This window comes from Aspergillus alliaceus, assembly GCF_009176365.1.
Source record: "Aspergillus alliaceus strain CBS 536.65 unplaced genomic scaffold BDW43scaffold_52, whole genome shotgun sequence".
Lineage (NCBI taxonomy): Eukaryota > Fungi > Ascomycota > Eurotiomycetes > Eurotiales > Aspergillaceae > Aspergillus > Aspergillus alliaceus.
Window position 1 is genome coordinate 83,963 of NW_022474735.1, and position 19,001 is coordinate 102,963.

Here is a 19,001-nt window from a genome sequence, read left to right on the forward strand (position 1 = left end):
TGCATTGGCCCATATGAGAGCACAGGTTGGCGGTGGCGTTTCCAATTTGTATCATCAGTGTGCTTCCGCACGTCTTTCATGAATTCGGGTCAGCGAGCCAGCGAGCCAACAAAGTCTAGTTCATGGAAGGCATTCGAGATAGTATGGTACGGCCGCACTAGGAGGTTAGGGATTGGCGAGCGAGTTGCCTTCCTGGGTCGAATTGCCTTACCAGAAGGTATCTTAAGCGCTGTTGGGTGAGAAGATTTACGAAAAGTACGAGAGTATAGCTTCGCTTCTAGGTTTACTATAGTAGTAGGCGAAGATGCATTTGGGTATACTACATAATAGAGGATTATAGGCTAATAATTCCCCCGCGCGTTAGTTAGGGAGCTATCTAATACTGCACTACTGAATTGGGCAATGGTCGAATGAACAGCCTATCCTTCGCACCACTATTGTGCCATTTAATGATACACGCTTAGCGACTTATAAATTGTGAGGGTCTCTGTACCATAACTAGACAACAGAACAAGAGTCAATTGATCGGGGAGTGAATGAGTATCTTGTCCTTTACTAAATCGTCGTGATGCTATAAATACCCGCCACTAATGCAAGGCAACTGCGCCGCACCATGGCCTCCAGCCATTTACTGGATCTTATAAAAACCAGGGCTTGCTGTGGAAGGAAATTGATCTCCTACTTGAATGCGCTTCCCCTCTTCTTCCTTTTCTTTCCTCTTTTCTGTGTTTCTGAATCAATCACTTGTACAGACCAATTCACCCTCGCCACAATGTCGCCGTCGCGAGAAGACCAAGCAATGCATCAACTGCAGTCACAACAATCCAAATTACTGGACAAAATCGACGAACTCCGCACTATCGGAGTCGGCGGTCTCGTCGAATTGCCACAATTGATTGTCTGTGGCAACCAATCCAGTGGGAAGAGTTCGGTTCTCGAGGCGATCTCGCGAGTACGCTTCCCGGCAAAGAGTAACGTCTGCACGCGTTTTGCGACCGAGGTTATTCTTCGTCGCGGCAAACAGCCAAAAATCAAGGTCTCGATCGAACCGGGCGAGTCGAGAACAAACGAAGCAGAACGCCAGAAACTCCGCAACTTCGCGCCCGAGGCGTTTTCCAGCAGTGTGGATCTGCCTAGGCTCATTGAACAAGCGAAGGAATGCATGGGCATCAGTGATGAAGACACAGTCAACTCCGGGTTTAGCGATGACGTGTTGAAGGTCGCAATCTCAGGCCCCGATAAACCGGAGTTGACTCTTGTTGACCTGCCCGGGCTATACTACTCAACTAGTCGTGATCAGGGGGCAAGGGGGATCAAGATCGTCCGAGATTTGACGGAGAAGTACATGAAGAATACGCGCACCATCATCCTTGCGGTAATCAGTGCGAAAACGGATTATCATCTGCAGGAAGTACTGAACATAGCAGAGCGATTTGACAGCAAACGCGAGCGGACGCTGGGTATTATCACGCAGCCGGACATTCTCGAAGCCGACTCGGAGGAGGAAAGCAATTACCTGCAGTTCATGCGAAACGAGAAGATAGACTTGCGCCTCGGATGGCATACGCTGCGTAACCGGTCCTTTGAAACACGCGACATCTCCGACGATTCGCGAGATGAGAGGGAAAGGATATTCTTCGAGCAGGGCCGGTGGGCGTCACTTTCGCGCGACTGCGTGGGAGTCGATAGTCTCCGACGCCGGCTGAGCAGCGTTTTACTGCAGCACGTTCGTCGCAATCTTCCAGGTCTGATCGCTGATATCCAGGATAAGATTGCCGACCGGCAGCGGAGGTTGGCGAAGCTGGGAGCTGCACGGTCGACCCTCCAGCAGCAACGAGGCTTTCTCCTTGGTATAAGCAGCAGTTTTGAACGCATCACGAGTCAAGCCCTGAATGGAATGTATGCGGACGAATTCTTTGGTGAATTTGGCGATGATGCGCAGGATTCTCAGGACTTCCGTCGGCTCCGAGCAGTTATCCGGGAGCTGAATGAATGCTTTGCCGACGCCATGAACACTCGTGGTTCTCGTCGGATTTTTAAGGGGTGGTTTGACCAGGGCTATGACTTAGAACAGAAGAAGCAAAAAATGTACATGGAAAACTGGTCACCAGAATACATCACTCGTGAAGCACTTGAGAAGGAAATAGGCGAACAGGCACGCAAGAACCGTGGAATCGAGCTGCCAGGAAGTGCAAACCAGTTACTTGTAGGCAGCTTGTTCCGGGATCAGTCCAAGCCGTGGGAGGAAATCGCTCGGTTACACTTATTGAATACCTGGGAGTCGGTGAAGTACTTTGTTTGCCTTCTCCTCCGGCACCTTACAAATGAACCTACATACACACTACTGGTGGGCACGGTTCTTGCCCCCCAGCTGGAGCGGATGAAGGATGGTTTGTTAAACAAGCTGGGGGAGCTGACAGCCTATACGAAGCGCGGCCATCCCTTGCCCGTTGGAAAGAGCTTTTTGTCTAAAATCCAAGCGGCCCGAACGCACCGCCAGATTGCGGCGCTGAGGAAGGGCCTAGGCCTTTCTCATCCAGCTTATGCACGAAAGGATAGTCCTGAGTCATTCGATGCCGATGATCTAGATAGGGCTGCCTCCGAGCTTCGATCGTCCAGCGATCAATTCGCAGCCGCAGAGATCATCGACCAGATGCAGGCATACTACGATGTAAGTTCGACGCATAGACATCCTAATAGCTACTCTAACAAGCCACTTTGGATAGACGAGCATTGTCACCTTCGTAGACAACATTGCAACCCTTGCCATTGAGAATTGCCTTCTCGGACCATTAGAACGAATATTCACCAGCCAAACTGTCAATAACATGGAGGACCAGCAGATTCGCGAGCTTGCCGAAGAGCCGCCACATGTTCAGCAAGAGCGACAACGTCTGAATCAAGAGTTGAACAGGCTACAGGCAGGTTTGAACACTTTCAACATCTTCAGCACTGAGAGCTCCACATTACAGCCACCGCCTATATTTGAGAAGCCGGCCTTAGGCCTGCCATCTCTTTTCCCAAGCCTGGATCCAATTGCTCTACGCAGGAAGAGCAAGCCAAACTCCAAACGTAAATCTCCTAGACCCAAGCCAAATTATAGTCCGTGCTAACCTATCAAGCAGCACACTCGGTTCCTACAAAGAGCGGTCCTCCTCCGCCTGTGGCGTCAGGCGGCAACAGCAACAGTAACACTACAGCTTTTTCAACACATAATCTAGGCCCAACATTCGGAACACCCTCCTCCAACAGTACCGGTCATCTGTTCAGCGGAAGCTCTGGCACTGGAGATGATTCCAATGCTAAAAATGCCAACAATGAAAAGTCTCTATTTGGTTTCGGGGATTCTCTCACAACGGATACTCCCAGACCCTCAGAAGGATTATTCGGCTCATCACCGTTCTCTAAAGCAGATGCCGCTAAGCCCTCGGTAGGAACAGGACAGGGATTTTTTAGGACACCCAGCTTCGGCCAACCCGTCCGTGGTTCCAGCCCTTTTGGGTCCAGAGATACCACGAAGCCGTTCTCTAAAGCAGATGTCACTAAACCCTCAGCAGGGACAGAACAGGGTTTGTTTGGGACACCCAGCTTCGGCCAAACCGTCCGTGGTTCCAGCCCTTTTGGGTCCAGAGATACCACGAAGCCGTTCTCTAAAGCAGATGCCACTAAACCCTCAGCAGGGACAGAACAGGGTTTGTTTGGGACGCTCGGTCAAACCGCCGATGGTCCCAGCCTTTTTGTGTCCAGAGATACCACTGCCAAATACGACCCCGGAAAACCTCCAGCCACGGAGGGACTCCACCGGTAGGACGAATTAAGTCTCCAGGCACACGGACCGAGCATGTTTCTAATCGTTGTTGTCCGTGGCAAGAATCATCGTCTCTGGCGACCCGCCTTTAGACGAATTGTTTGACAAGTATCATCACATTTGTTTCATCCGTGGCTTTAGTAAATATTCTCCCGAGGTTAGTCAGTTCATTTTATCGCGTCTACCCCCATCTCTCCGCATTCTGGTATTGCGTGGTATGTGCGGCCTCGATGCGGAAGCTGTGGCTAATAATTTGACATCAGGAACTGCGACTTGGGGACTACGCGCGAGGCTTGAGGTTCGCCACTGACAAGGTTGCTTGGTGACAGGCCTGTCTTTCTAAAGTTCGAGAGGTTTTAGGTGTGTGACTTCAGGGCAATATTTCAAAGTTCATTCGACGGGTCTAATCTGTACGAAGCTTTGTGTACAGGTGTCTGGAGAATAAACAATATCACAAATTCTAATAGTGAGCATAATAGAGTCGGATCATGTAACAATCATTTCATTGGACCTTCGTCAGGAACCAGAGTAGAGCTTGAGCTGCCAATTACAATCATCAAAGTCTCCAGCCATACATGTTTGGGTGTCCCGCAGTTTCTTCAATCCAGTAATATCCCAAAGGTGCGACGGCTAGACCACAGCCAATCCACAGAGCATCTGTCCACGGTTTGTCCGGGTCACACTTGTACGCCGGTAGGAAGTTATAGAAGGCACTTCTCCAATTAGCCTGTGAGGAACAACCTAGCTTATATCACGCAGAGAGAAAAACCTCCATTGTGGCGGAAGGAGCATGCCAGAACAACCTAAAGAGAGAGTAATTAGTCTGGACCCAATGCTCACGCACTCGCTGAGTACTGAATCAGTAACTTGGACCGAGATTCAGGTCTCTAAAGTCGAAAAGAGATCTGGAAAACTAACTTCCATGCACCCTTGAAAGCTTGACGAATTGTTTCCCGCTCGTCTAGCCTCAACCTCCAGAGCCAAAGCCCCAGCTGCCTTCCCGGTAGCTTTTCAAGGAGAAAGACAATAGGTCCACCGGGTACCATTTCTTTATCGCCCTGCTTTTCCCTTTAGTCATTCAAAAGCCGGGGAGCTGATATACAACCTTTCTCAGTCAAAGTGATATAAGCTTCCAACATCTCTTGGCCATAACGAGGCAGGGTGTCAAAAGCTTAGCAAGCTCGCTCAGCGTGGGTTGCGATCTCAGAACCTGCGTAAGTGACTAAATGCAAATGTATTAGTGAGTTCGTTATGTAGGCATAAGAACGAGTAGATTCCGACGCACTGCGTGACGATTCTCATTATATTCTTCTGGCCTGGAGTATCCACATTTTCGCATAGGACGGACCCGTATGCACCACTTATCGCATGGGGTATTCTTTCAACAATTCAGGATCGATCTGGTCGTTCATGCATGGCGCTTCTTCGTCAGCTTTCACTGGGAATTTGGGTTCTAGAAGGAGACAATCTTTCCAATAAAAGAGCCATCGAATAGCTCCTTATTCTCCATGATGAAGAGTATTTGGATAATGCCAAAGAGGACTGTGTGTTTGGGGAGAAGCGGTGTCAAGAAATACAGTGGTAGTGAGAGGAGATAGAATAGGTTGTCATAGAGAGGGGGGGTGTGCAGATAATTGGGTTCAACAAGTTCTTTGTTCCACAGGCTATGTCTCAATGAATGTATTTATATCTCTAAAATTACCCCTCGGTAGTTCTGATATCATCATTGTTCATAACACCTCAACAGAAAAAGCCTAGCCTGGTAGCGTCCTTGATAATTCCTCACCAACGGCTGAAAAAGCCTCAACCATAGTATATCAGCCATTACTCCGCAATATATCTTCGGTATGCCGCGGAGGTTAAGGCCCTCTGGGCGAGGAACTGGAACATACTCATTTCTGCACCAAGTGGTCGGGATGACCAGCCGTACAGTGATTTTAGACCCAATACAACCCTATAATCACTCCTCCAGTAGTTGACAGAAACCCTAAACCATACAAGGCCGGATGAAGCAGGCTCAACCGGGACTTTTGGTAAGATTTTCAATGTTAATAGGCTAAATACGATGACAAGATGTACCACTAATACATGCTCATCCAGGCCAGCTAGCGCGCTACATGCATCAAGCCTGAATGAAACTAGTAGAACTCGCGAGGCTCGCATTGTAGTTCTGGGTCCCTCGGTTTCATCTATGTTTAGTTAACAGATTCTGCTTAATAATGAACATGAAAGACCCTTTGGACTCGATGCAGGTACTTACATGACATAGTAAGGAGATACTACGTAGAATGGATAGAGGTGCTGAAGACTAGTACACCCAATAATTCCTTCTTCCGAACACTATGCCACGATCAATAATTCACGCACGGAACAATTCCTTGATATCATCATGCTCATCTCGCCCTTTTCGATTAATATCCCATGGATAGGAGATTTTTGAAAAGAAAAGAGAGGTAAAAGGAAGAAAACCACTTGGCTTATATTGCTGTGCCGAGTGTAGGTACCTCAAACAATTGGAGAATACTGATGTGTCTCTCTTCATACCTACCAGTCATAGAGATACACCGTCCCTGACGCTCATCTTAGGGCGTGAAGCAGAAACAATTTGGAAAGAAGGAAGACATTCATAACCTCCACAATCCACGCTATCCATGCGGAGATCATTTGGAAGCGGTTCCCATTTCAAGTCGCGGATCCCAGCCTGCCACGCACATTTCTTATACAGCCTGTGTTCCAGTACGTAACAGCTAAAGGTAATCGGCTCGGTGGCGTGAAGAGTAATTTTAGTTCGAATCCCTTCAGCCACGCATTCTAGCGCTTCGGCGCTGACTCCTTCGAAATAATATCTCCGTGCAGAGGAAGGGGTCTGCAGTATTCCGGAACTGGGAATGACGCCAATAAACCGCCCTCCGGGCTTCAGGCTGTGAAAAATGTTCTGCCACAACGCTAATAACTCCTCTTTGTTTGCGGCGTAGTTAAGAAGCCAGGCAGCGAGTACGAGGTCAAACGTTCCCTCGTTGAATGGCTTGGTGCTGTCTACCACATGGAACCCCGACTGATCATCTGCCCGGGTCTGGGATCGTGCATTGTCTAACATGGTCTTGGAAATATCCTGGCCGACAACTTTTTTCGCGCCCCAAGTCGAGGATCTTTCTGGGCCAATATCCCGTTCCACAGCCTAGGTCCAGTACGTCGAGTCGGTTGACCGGACCAATATGTGTCATCAAGAGGTCCAGTTGCAACCAGAAACTAGGGATGTTTGTAAAGCCATCGAAGCAGGGGTCCTATCTTGTCATACTGTAGAGGGTCCATATCTTGCATTTCAACAGGAAATGTTACTTCTTTACCTACAAGCACAATGGCTTAGAGGGTGACCCAGATTTTATAGTAGTGAGAACAACACAGGCGATGTAATTTCCACGTAAGGCCGTATGCGCTGTAAATCACATAATAGATGTCTATGAATCAGCGATGGAAATATACGTGGATTTGACTTCAGCCATGAGAGCTTCATGACTACCATGCATGACTAAACGAGGCCTCGCTAGTTACTCCCTCCAAATACGTAGGAAAGTTCCTCAATACAGGTCAAGGCACTTGAACTGAGCTTCCTGATGCTCCTTGGAGTGCGTATGTTGCCACCTACAGCAGGCCACCCTCAAGCCTGTTCGTGTTATCAGCAAATCCACTTCTATCAGGTTTTATGAGTATACTTCTTGACAGGGGTCCCAATGGCAATACTTTATACGATAGTAGGGGTCAATTGATCCTTCTCATACATTCCTTTCGTCCAGGAAGCTTTACCTGGGAAGTGCCAAGGGACTCTCGCTCTCACTTGCATGAGGATGCTACGTTGCCTTGTTTTGAGGGTGTACATATGGAAACTACATTAGTCCCGGAATTATGCAAGCCACCAGCCAGGAACACATAACCCTTGCCATTCTAATTTATTTCTCACTGTGTGTAGCACATGAACAAGAATGAGGAAAAGCTAAAGCAAGGTTAATCTGATGTCTGTCATTTACGAATAGGGACAAACAGTCACGTGTGCGTCACAGCTCTACCGTCGTTATTGCACCAGGCGAAATAAAAAATAGTATCAATAGCGCAAAAAAGAACTTTTAGGATATCATTAACATCTATAAAACTTGCTCGCTAACCGACTGCTATCCCGTAACAGAGTGCGCGTCCCACACACGAATCTCGTTGCTCGTCGAAAACAAATTATCACTGCGCATCACCTGACTATGAGAAATGGATGCCCTCCTTGTTGAAGGCATGAAGAAGGCGAAGGAAATCATTCTCGTCACACTTCTGCGCACGAGCAGTGGACAGGTCAGTCTGATCCAAAACCCGCTGGAGTTTCGTGTGTATTAACTTGGTCACCATGGCCCGAGACACCTTATGGTTGCCGATGGTCAGCAAAGCTCCCTTGGGAATCTCCGGAACGTTCTTCTTCTCGAATGCCATGTCATCCATGTAAACGTCATCCTCATCCATCAATGGGGTGTCTTCAACATCGTTGTTAGTGTCCATTTCCACGTCCTCCATGGGCTCGGGTTCCCCATTGCCCAGCATAAAATCTATATCTACCTGCGACACTTTCTCCGGGTACATGGTGGCAAAAGTGATCCAGTTTCTTTCAATCAACGCGCGCACCTTGTTTCCCATGAAGCCCGCCCGCAGGGTCTTGTTCTTGCGCACGAAGCAAATCCGAAGCATACCATCCCACTCGTCCCAGCTGATCGCCGGGCGATCGGCCTTGGGCTCAACTCGCACCACACTGGACTCGACCTGTGGCGGGGGGCGGAAGTTATTCTTGCCGACCTTCATGATATGCGAGACGCGCGCGAAGAACTGCACGTTCACAGACAGTCGAGAGTATAAGGAATCCCCGGGCCGGGCAATAAGACGGAGGGCAAATTCGCGCTGTACCATCAGAACGCACATTTTCGGAGGATTAGGCATGGAGAGGAGTTTGAAAACAAGCGGGGAGGAAATCTATCAAAGCAACCGTTAGCTCTCCAATCCACATCCAACCCAAATCACTATCCCCAGACGCAAAAGACACATACCTGATACGGGGTATTGCTAATGCAAATCTGAAACGGCGGCAATTGATTCAAATCGATCTTAATGAAGTCACCGAGAACAATCTGAAGTCGCTTCTCCGCCGGCGTCCCTTGTACACTCTTCGTGAGCTCAGCAGCCATTCGAGGATCCACTTCAACCGCCACCACCTTCTTCGCCTTCGCAAGAATCCGATTCGTTAGCACACCAGGTCCGGGTCCGACTTCAAGGACCGTCTGGCTCTGCTGCACATTCGCCTTGTCGACGATGGCGTCGGCGATCGCTCCATTCTTGAGAATGTGTTGACCGAGATCGGTATTGAACTTGAAGATCGCGGACGATGCCTTTCCCAGTGGGCCCTGGTCAGGCTTCTGGTATGGCGACTTGGCACCGCTGTTCTTCTTCGACCGTGCGATTTTTCCCATTTTCTCTGCGCAATTCGAGCGGGATATTTTGTCTCCGTGGGAATTTTGGTTCCAAAAATTTTGGGCGTTATCAGCGGGATGGTGCACGTGATTTACTGATAAATCACCTGGTCTGGTCTGATAGCTCGCTTAGTCAGTTATGCTGTGCATGCGTTGCTTATGATAATGTGCATAACTCGACGTTTCAGCCCTATGAGGTCCCTAGCTTCGATGATAGCTCAATAGGATCTACAGATAACGGTTTTTATGATGATTAAATAAACTATCCTCCCAGCAAGACACAAGGAAATATCAACGTGATGAATAGCAATCGACACGTGTGAAGACCATCTAGGACAGCCTTGGAAGCTCTCCAGCTTCTACAAAGGACAGTATAGACAATGCAGAGTAAGAGGAAGGTTAGACTAGGAATAAAACAAGTTACAGCAGTTGGCTTATCCAAATTTAGACCAGTGGATCTCGTGCGTATCTGCTATGGTGGATCTACCCTGCTTATACCATCTGCAAGGGTATATTCTCACCTCGCAAATTAACCCCCTGGAGCGCATGTTCCTGCAGTACGATATCACATATTGAGCATATCAGATGGGAATGTCTGTCTCATTTACAGCCGGGATCTTTATTTCTATAGAAGGTCTTTCTCCGCGCGAAATGACTTAAAATTCCAATTAATTGCAGATTCTTCATTGCTTTCAACCTCTAACTGATATCAATTTGTGCGGTATATATACTGAAAGACAAAAAAGAACCCAAACAATATCATTGTCAAGGCTCTACATATTAAAAGACCTTGGCAGAGACATGATGCAATGCAAGGCAGATCAGAGTTATCATATATACCTACCTTCAACCCCTAGCTGGGAACATGTACTATATCTTAGGGAACGCTCATGTTGTATCAGAACTGAGTGGGAGTTGCCAAGCAGAGGTGATTGTGTGTGATGTAGCACTCTCTCATATACCAGTACTATTCAGGTCAACATCAAGCATTAGAAATTAAGCCCAACAAGAGGTAGAATATATCTCAACTGGTCTCCCGACCAAAATAAATCTATTATTAAATTAAATATATACCGGAAAAGGGATCATTCCTTAACCAGCAGCCCGTAGAATGAGACAGCAGACGGAACAACAACACCCAAGAGGATCGCCTTCGCCGTCCCCGCCGCATCCCAGCCGGCATACCCAGACACTATCCGTGCCGCGGTACCTCCAACAATACCCATCCACACGACAAAGAAGCCCAGATCATACGCGCGTTTCCAGAACTGCTCTCGCTTGGACAACTCGGCATTCGACCGCATCGTGGTACCCCATCCTCGCTCGAATACTGTTAACATACTCCAGAGATGGATGCTGGGGAGGGGAATATTGTAGAAGACCAGGGCGGGGGCGATCCAGACCCAGGCGTTGCGTGGGCCGCGGTCTGGGTTGCGCAGCCAGTTGTAGCCGATTGTGTAGGCGACGCGGAGGAAAGCGTCGTTGGCGGAGAAGTAGGCGAAGCGAGTGCCAGTGATGAGGTAGTAGAGGATGCAGAGGAAGACGAGGAGCGGGCCGACTTCTTTTTTCATAGCGGCCCAGAAGAAGATGGGGTGGTTGAGGAGGTAGACTTTTGGCTGTTGGAAGGTTTCGATGTGAGTAGCTCGGCCCCAGCGGACTTGCTGGAGGAGCCAGCGGCTGAATGTCGTGGGTGTGTCGGTTGCTGTTAATGTGTCGGAGACGTAGGTTACTGTCCAGCCACGGAGGAGGAGGTTGGTGGTGAGGTGGCGGTCTTCGTTGACGATCTGGGGATTTGTTAGTTGGATGGCTGAATACGGCATGAGGGATCTGGGAAATGAACTGACCATTCGACGACCTAGAACTGTCTGTGTGTACCAGGGGTATAAGATTGCGGGCAGTGCCGATACTCGGAATGCGGTACTTGGACCACTTTGGCAGTCGCTTGTGCCGGAGCATGCAGAGGTTGATCTCGTCATGTACAGCTCGCACCAGTATACTGCGCTTCCGAGCTTCGTCGTCAGCGAGTCGTTTTCATTGTGCACCACCAATCCCGAACTGCCTCCGCCGGCGGTAGGATCTCCGGCGATGGTCTCAATCGTCCGACGGACAGAATCCGGGAAAACGATGGTATCCGAATCGGACGACCACATGTATTCGATGCCGAGAATGTCCGAGATCACTATCGAGAAGATGAACGAGGTGAACATAATCCCCTTCTTGTGCATATGCGGTTGGTACAAGCACAGACGGCTGACTCCTCCCAGTTCACCCAGTCCGAGGTCCTGTTCGTCGATTATCTCCCGCGCCAGCTGGCAGCAGTGGGCGATCGTCATCTCCTGACAGCGCTCCGGAGTCTCGTAGCAAGTATCGGAGATTTTCTTGTACGTGCGCATGGCAATCTCGCCAAATGGTTCCTCGATCCGAACGATGGCTGAGTCCTCCGGATAAGCTTCTTGGAAGACTCGAACCATATCCATGTCGGGTTTGTCGTCACCGTCCACGCCGACTAGAATGAACCGACAACTGTCGGCATGTTTGTAGCTGTCCAACGCACGACGGAAGAGTTCTGGGTCTTCGCGGTAGCCTACCACCACCGCCAAACATTCGGGGCCCATATGCGGGATGGGAGATATGAGGGCCTTTTCGGGGTCTTCCTTAGCTTTTGTCGGCGCATCGAGACCGTACAGCCGGCGTCGCCGCCCTTCGTTGGCATATCTGTTGAGTTCGGCCACGAATATGCTAATCAAGATGTCGAGGGTCAAGGGATGGCGACTGTAGCCGGTGATAAAGTAGTACACGGGGAGGATCAATGCGCAACCCACGAAGTTGAGGAATTGTCTCCAGACGGGCACATCAGGTCCCCGCTGCTGGAAGATGGGCAATTTCGTAGAGAGTTTCTCTGTCGTCCACTCCATCGCTACGGAGAGAGAATGGGCTGGAAGAACCCTTCGCGGTAACCGATGAGATATTTTTCAATCCCGGGGACGCAGCATACAGGTGGACATGACCTTCTATTCATAACTAATTATAGCGCATGCAAAACCTACGTGTCTTAAATTAGGGTCTTATTTTCAGCCCCAACTTAGAGTCAGGAGAGGAGAAGAGAAAAAAAAAAAAAAAAAAAAAGGAACAGAAAAGAAAAACAAAAACTAACACTAAAATCCACCACTAGAAAGGGAACCAAGCGCCGCTGAAAGCCAAGAGAAGTTTAGACCCATCTCCTAAAGAGGCATCACATCCCAAATCATCGAGTGACATACCATATTGTCCATCCGATTGTAGTCAAAAACGAGGCTCTGTCGGAGGCTGTCGGAGGGCCCTTGCCCTAACTGAGGATTGGAAACCTTGGTTGACAATGCTTTTCCGACCAATCGCCATAGTTCACATTCTTCAGGATGACCCACGTGAAAGAAAATGTTACATTGTGTCTCAGTGGTCTATTCAATGGCGTTGAACTACTAGCGAAGTTGACTCACTTGAATTGAGGTTATGGGGCCGTAAGAACCTTAGAAGTTCATTTCACGAGGTCAACTAACGGCTTATCGCTTAGTTAGACCAACAGAAAAGTTAATCACCCGCTAACTATTGGAAAGTCAGGAAATTGCTCATTTCCTTGATGCTCCACTTCCAATCGGCTCCACTATTCACATTAGAAAGGATTACCAAAAGAAAAAAAAATAGGGGTCTAAGCGTGATACCTCATGCCTCTCTCAGCCTCAATCGACCGAAACATGAGCATTAAGAGCTCGTTCTAATAATATGGCCGTCACTCAGCATGAGTCTCGTGCCGCTTCCTTCTGAAAGGTCCACCAGCAGCGCGCTATTTCTTTCCTTCCTCCAGACCATGCTGGCTGAAAAGGTCCGGCAATCACAAGATGGCGCGGGTTTTATTCCATAGAGAGAACCGTATAGTCCCTCTGGGGATTATGCTGTTTGTCCTGTTCCTATTCTTCTACCATTTGGATCTGGAACACACCGAGCCGTCGATTAACGGCCTTCCTGATCTTCCTAAAGATCTCTCTTCCCGGCAATCACCACTCAGAGAGCAATCGAAGCAACAGCCACTGCCCTCTGCCCAACCTTCTCCCTCTGCTGTCCCTGTAGCCGCTCAGGTTCCAACTTCTGACGACCGGAAACCCGCCCAGCAGCAGCAACAACAACAACAGCGCCCAAAAGAACAACCAAAAGAGCAACCGAAGCAACCGGGACAGTTAAGCCCAGACGATGTTGTCCTGCTCTTCAAAACCGGCGCCTCCGTGCTCTGGAGACGCCTACCCATCCACCTATCCACAACCTTCGCGCCAAGCCGTATCTCCGCCAACAACATCCTCATATACTCCGACTACCCCGAAACAATCGGCCCCTGGCAGGTAATCGACGTCCTCGAAAACTCAACCGAAACAGTCCGCCAATCCGACAACTACGAACCCTACCGCGCCCAAGCAGACCACGAAGCGCGCCAAGTCTACGCCGAAGCGGCCAACGTAGAGGGCGACGGCAACGGTCCCGCCGGCGGCTGGAAACTCGACAAGTACAAATTCCTGCCCCTAATCCAGCACGCGGGGCGCGCCAAGCCCGACGCAAAATGGTACATCTACCTCGAGGACGACGGGTACATCTTCCTCCCCAACCTGCTCCTGCACCTGGAGAAGTTCTCGTCGCAGGAGCCGTGGTACTTCGGCGGGCTGGCGTGGAAGCACGGCGACTATTTCGCGCACGGCGGCGCGGGGTTTGTGCTTTCGCGGGGCGCGTGGGAGCAGAGCTTCGGGAAGGAGGAGGATATGGTGGGCAAGTATGCGGCGTTTACGGAGGCGCATGGGTGCGGGGACCATGTGCTGGGGCATGTTATGCAGGACTACGGGATTAATTTCGGGCAGACGCATGGGAAGTCGGAGTATTCATGGGGGTTTAACCCCGAGCCGCACTGGGGGGGTTGGTTCCGGCGGGCGAGCTGGTGTCATCCCGTTTACAGTTGGCATCATATGCACAGTAAGGATGTAGCGCGGCTGTATAATCTGGAGCTGAGCTGGGATTATGCCAAGAAGGGCCAGATGAGGTTTCGCGATTTCTTCAAGGCGATGGTCGAGCCGTATATGCGTCGTCGGGTGGAATGGTGGGACAATCAGTCCTCGAGGTACGAGCTCCGGTCGGACAATGTCGCCGACGCGCAGCCACCCGAGAAAGTGCCCAAGGAGATCTGGCACAAGGCTTGGGAGTCGGTGGATGCCTGCGAGGCTGCCTGCGTGGCTTGGGAGAATTGTGTCCAGTGGACTTTTTACGAGGACCAGTGCCGCATGGATGAGAATCTTCTGCTCGGCATGGGTATCCCCGTCGGTGATAACCGCCGGCAGACTTCACTGCCTAGAACAAGCGGGTGGCTGCCTCAGCGTACGGAGAAGTGGGTCTGTGACGCTTAGCTTTAGTTCACTTTATTTGTTTGCGTTTCGTATAGATTAATGGGAGATCTTCGGACATTAAATGTACAGGTGTTGGATAGCAAGTCCACTGTCCGAAAGGAGACAGGAAGTCTTAGTTGTATACTATTCTCATGCCGATTCGCTCCTTAGACCGCATTCCAGTTGCGGGAGCGTGGTCTCGACTTCTCCATGCCGTAGATGTTACTCGCTGACCGACAAGCCGCACATACATTGACAATTCTCCAGTGATCCTCCTCTTGGTTAGTATGGTCTCGTCCCGGGGTTCTGGGTGATTTTCAGATGATATGTATACGATTTGTAACTTGAAAAGGGAATGCGTAGTTGGTTATTGGTTATTGGTATGCCGAAAGTAGGGTTGACTGCATCATCTGTCGCTATATATTTCTATCGGCTGTGTTCGTCAACCACAGCCCAACCCAATACATTGGCATTACAACCCTTACCTCTCTATCTGATATCGTTTCACGTCTATAAAACAATCTCAAATACAGACTAAAAAGAACAGCGAAAAGATACCCCAAAAATTTCCATCCCCGGCAAAATACAAAAAAGACAAAAAGAAGAATCCGACCGAGACGAGACTCGAACTCGCAAACCTTTGGTACCGGAAACCAACGCGCTACCATTGCGCCACTCGGCCAGTTGTTGAAAATAACGTTTCTGAGCAGTATATAATAATAGCGGTTTAATAGAATCAATGTACTACCGGTTGACAATTCACCGCTAGGCACACTTTACCGTGGAGGAGAAATTGCCGCCTTCTAAGACCGATATCTATTTTTTTTTTCCTTAATCAACAGTGGATCGCAGGATTAGTGGTATACTGGGATCTAGCTCCTTCGCGTTTCCCACTTAGACTAGGTACACCACCCTGAGTTGTTGCCTGTATCGAGTTTTGTAATTCAATCTTGCATCGTTAGGTTCCTTCACTGTATTGAATGACGGTTCGACGTCGGGGTCTCGAATTTTAAATTTTTACGTAGGGTTCTGCCGTATTTAGGCCGTACAAGGTCGGGAATAGTGTGTTGGCCGTGAACACTGCCTAATTGAAGAGTGGAAGGAGCCTCTTCCCAAAGGCAACTGTTTGCTTCGAGCACAAGGTTCGAATTACTCAAGTAGTAATCATTGACAAGATCTATAATACCTGCTATGTACACCATAACTCCTAGCCAAATTTCCATGATTAAACTCATATCAAGATTTCCAAGTACTGTTGTCCAGCGAGTCAATTGCTGATATGCTATATATATCTCTAAGAAGTATGTCCGAGTGCGAAGAAAACAATGTTTGTACAGATGGCGAATCTCACCGGTGATCGGGGGACCCATCCAGGCAAATCGCCAGTTGTCTATATAGACAATTGTCGTTCGTACGTGTCTAACGTATCCACGGCAAAGACCACGCGAGGATACGCGAGGGCTATGTGCTTGTTTGTTATACAGGATAGGATCTCAGTGTTCGTATCCGGCTCCTCGTTGCCATGGACTGGCGTTGTTGGCTGTCCTGTATGCATGCGGCGAGGGTGTGCGAACGGGCGAGACATTGTATCCCCGATTGACTGGCGAGGCGCTGGGCTGGCTGTAGTCAGACGGGCTGAGGCTATGGTCGCCAGACTGGTAGGGTGAACCACTCCGGGTGTCGCTGGAGGGGAAGAGAGGGACGGATGGGTCGAGGGGAGAGGACGGGGAGTGAGCTGCACCGGTCATATGGTTCGGAGAGTTTGGATTTGAGGGGTAGAGGCCAGGGGCGTTGTTCGGAGGAATTTCGTTATGAGCGAAGGGGTTTTGCTTTTGGCCTGGGTCCGGAGAGCCTCGCGCTGCGGCACCTAAGGCGTCCAGTTCTGTCATATGCGTACGGGACATGATGGAGGAGCCATCGTCTTTCATGGGCTGGTACTTGTTGTCTGGGTTTTTGGAGACCAGGGCCATGATCGAGGCGATTAAGATGACGATGAGGAGGGCGAGAGTGAGAATGGCGTTGTAGACAAAGAGGATGACGCCCATGATACTGGTTGCCATGTCGCGCTCGCGGAAGTTGAAGATCAGGAGTAGGAGGATGTTAAGGGTGTTGATGGATGCGATGGTGATGTTCATGATATTGGTCTTCTTGTCCATCCATGGTCGGATGACGCAGACGGCGACCAGCATGAGAAGCTCGATGACGAACAAGGCTGCTATTTGAGCGGCTGACGATACTTGACATAGCCCGACGAAGACGCCCTTGACAAAGATGTACACAACCATAAGCGCGACAAAGTAATACGCCTGCGGGTGGTGGTGTGCATATAGGAAGCCCCATTTGTTCATGAACACCGTATCATTCTGCAGCATGAAGGCAGGGCTCTTGTAGATCTCGACCGAGCGCCTTGCTTTGAGGATGATTCGTGCAGCTGCCATGACTAATATAGCGGTCATCGATAGAAGCATGACAACGGCGAGGATCACCTCGGCGACAGAATCATGGGTAGTAAATTCCCAGAGGCAGAGAATACACACTGCGGGATAGCACAGGAGGATCAGGCGAAGCAGAATGCCCTTCATACTAACCGCCCATGTGTTGCTGTCCATCTTGGTACTGTCGGCCTTTCCGGATTTTGCAAGAAGACCAGAGATAAGTCGGACGAGCCCTACGATTAGCATCGTAAATCCAATGAAGATAATGACGAAGATGAACCCGGTCATGAAAATGTTAGTTCGTTCAATGCCGGCTTTGAACCCAACACGATCGATGCCGTATATGGTTTTGGATCCGTCGGGTGCGCCTTCGTCACTGGAGCCTCGCTTCATCAACGCGCCGGCGCTAACACCTAACGATCGCTTCCGTTTGAGCACATTGACCGACGTATTTTCCAGGTCAGACAGCAGATTTGACGAGGTACCACCTGTGGCCCGAAGGTACCAAGTGGCGATTATCTCGATGAAGCCTAAATGCATGATGCCCATGCTCCACTGGAAGTTCTGAGTCCAGGACTCGACGATCGGGGGCATATGGACGCTGGTCATTCCGAGGATGGCTTGGGACTGCACAAAGCCAAAGAGCGCAAGGGTTTTAGCTGCGACATGCAACGCGGCATGGGAATAACCAAGAACTGATGCAATCCCCGATGAAGCCAGGCCCAGCCCGATACACAATGCAAGAACCCACCCCACCGCCTGTTGGTATACGGTTTTACTATTGGAGAGGCTTGCTTCCATGCAGGCAATCGGGGCCCCCGTATCCGTGGAATTGATATAGACGCGAACCGATGCATCGAGATCAGGTACGGTGTATGCAACGTCTAGCGGGATACATGTGTCAGTCTGCGTTGGACGAGAGGCGTGAGCGGATCATTCTTACTCGGCACTTGATTGATAACGCTTTGCGGCAAAGTCGTCTGGATCGCCGGGATTTCCAGCTTGCCGATGTTCATGGGACACAGGCGTTGTTCCTTCATCTTGCACGGGTCCAGTGTCTTCGTGATGACCTTTTTGCCGTAGGCCGTCAACGAGAGGTCCGCGACAACATTTCCGGAGATGGCTACCGTGCCGTTGAAGCCCACGGACAGGAGTCGGTCATCAGGCGTAAACGTTACATTGAAAAAGGTTGCGGTGAAGTTCTTGTTGTCGGTACATAGGTCTAGGGAGTTGGATTTGATCACTCGCGAAGCCGAGACAGGCACCGAGCAAAGAAAAGTGAGTACTGACAATATTGATATTAGAAGCATGTCTACTGAGAACTGACAAAGAGAATAGGAAAAAAATAAAAAGGAACCAGTACGAAATCAAAGCACGAAAAAGAATGAATTTCCTGGGGAAGAATCGGTCATTTGTGTCGACTGCACGAGCGATGAGATCGTTTGAGGTCACTTTCGCGGAGTCTGGGGCGAGAAGTTTACCTCAGCTCACATTAAAAGAGATTTAGGTTGACGTATGCTAGGTGGGACTACGATCGTCTCTCCCAGCCATTCCGATGAACAGGTCCCTCTCCGCTGGGATTTGCAGTCTTCATCTCCTGAATCAGAGAGAGACGGGCAGAATCTTACGCCTCCCCCTTTGGGCCCTGCGCTTTGTCTTCACGCTTCTCGGTGCGACGATGTTGTATTACAGTGTCTCTCTTGGTCTTAGCTTCCCACGAGTGGGAACGGCATCGCCCTGGGAATGGAGGCCATGTTTCTAGTTTTTTGATATCACCCAACGGTTGGCGGGAACACCATTTGTAACTTGAAACGAGTGGGACATGAAAAGCATTGACTTTTTTTTTAATTGTTTGAATTTGAATATA

General features: G+C 49.7%; 6 protein-coding genes and 1 non-coding gene across 7 annotated transcripts; 2 read left to right on the forward strand and 5 right to left on the reverse strand.

Annotated features, from left to right (window-relative positions):
• Positions 1 to 681: 681 nt before the first annotated feature.
• BDW43DRAFT_288079 (P-loop containing nucleoside triphosphate hydrolase protein) lies at positions 682 to 4,468 on the forward strand. Its single transcript, XM_032043237.1, has 5 exons — positions 682 to 2,671; positions 2,727 to 3,072; positions 3,126 to 3,965; positions 4,072 to 4,168; positions 4,227 to 4,468. The coding sequence occupies exons 1-3, from the start codon at positions 773 to 775 to the stop codon at positions 3,806 to 3,808; spliced, it is 2,928 nt and encodes a 975-aa protein (XP_031896321.1). The 5' UTR covers positions 682 to 772; the 3' UTR covers positions 3,809 to 3,965; positions 4,072 to 4,168; positions 4,227 to 4,468.
• A 1,891-nt stretch (positions 4,469 to 6,359) lies between these two features.
• Positions 6,360 to 6,905, reverse strand: BDW43DRAFT_314876 (class I SAM-dependent methyltransferase; the record flags this gene model as incomplete). The annotated part of the gene is made up of 1 exon (XM_032047933.1): positions 6,360 to 6,905. One exon carries the CDS (start codon positions 6,903 to 6,905, stop codon positions 6,360 to 6,362), a length of 546 nt encoding a protein of 181 aa, XP_031896322.1.
• An 884-nt stretch (positions 6,906 to 7,789) lies between these two features.
• BDW43DRAFT_288081 (dimethyladenosine transferase) lies at positions 7,790 to 9,380 on the reverse strand. Its single transcript, XM_032043238.1, has 2 exons — positions 8,884 to 9,380; positions 7,790 to 8,809 (listed from the first exon to the last, which is right to left on the reverse strand). Exons 1-2 carry the CDS (start codon positions 9,301 to 9,303, stop codon positions 8,054 to 8,056), a joined length of 1,176 nt encoding a protein of 391 aa, XP_031896323.1. The 5' UTR covers positions 9,304 to 9,380; the 3' UTR covers positions 7,790 to 8,053.
• A 936-nt stretch (positions 9,381 to 10,316) lies between these two features.
• BDW43DRAFT_187941 (glycosyltransferase family 2 protein) lies at positions 10,317 to 12,494 on the reverse strand. The gene is made up of 3 exons (XM_032038975.1): positions 12,458 to 12,494; positions 11,148 to 12,346; positions 10,317 to 11,087 (listed from the first exon to the last, which is right to left on the reverse strand). Exons 2-3 carry the CDS (start codon positions 12,216 to 12,218, stop codon positions 10,389 to 10,391), a joined length of 1,770 nt encoding a protein of 589 aa, XP_031896324.1. The 5' UTR covers positions 12,219 to 12,346; positions 12,458 to 12,494; the 3' UTR covers positions 10,317 to 10,388.
• A 444-nt stretch (positions 12,495 to 12,938) lies between these two features.
• On the forward strand, positions 12,939 to 14,956 carry BDW43DRAFT_187939 (uncharacterized protein). The gene has a single exon (XM_032038974.1). The coding sequence runs from the start codon at positions 13,179 to 13,181 to the stop codon at positions 14,718 to 14,720; it is 1,542 nt and encodes a 513-aa protein (XP_031896325.1). The 5' UTR covers positions 12,939 to 13,178; the 3' UTR covers positions 14,721 to 14,956.
• A 352-nt stretch (positions 14,957 to 15,308) lies between these two features.
• On the reverse strand, positions 15,309 to 15,381 carry BDW43DRAFT_t199. The gene has a single exon. It is a non-coding gene; the product is annotated as a tRNA-Arg (tRNA).
• Positions 15,382 to 15,800: 419 nt separating this feature from the next.
• Positions 15,801 to 18,976, reverse strand: BDW43DRAFT_288085 (uncharacterized protein). Its single transcript, XM_032043239.1, has 2 exons — positions 18,078 to 18,976; positions 15,801 to 18,018 (listed from the first exon to the last, which is right to left on the reverse strand). Exons 1-2 carry the CDS (start codon positions 18,442 to 18,444, stop codon positions 16,193 to 16,195), a joined length of 2,193 nt encoding a protein of 730 aa, XP_031896326.1. The 5' UTR covers positions 18,445 to 18,976; the 3' UTR covers positions 15,801 to 16,192.
• Between the last annotated feature and the right edge of the window lie 25 nt (positions 18,977 to 19,001).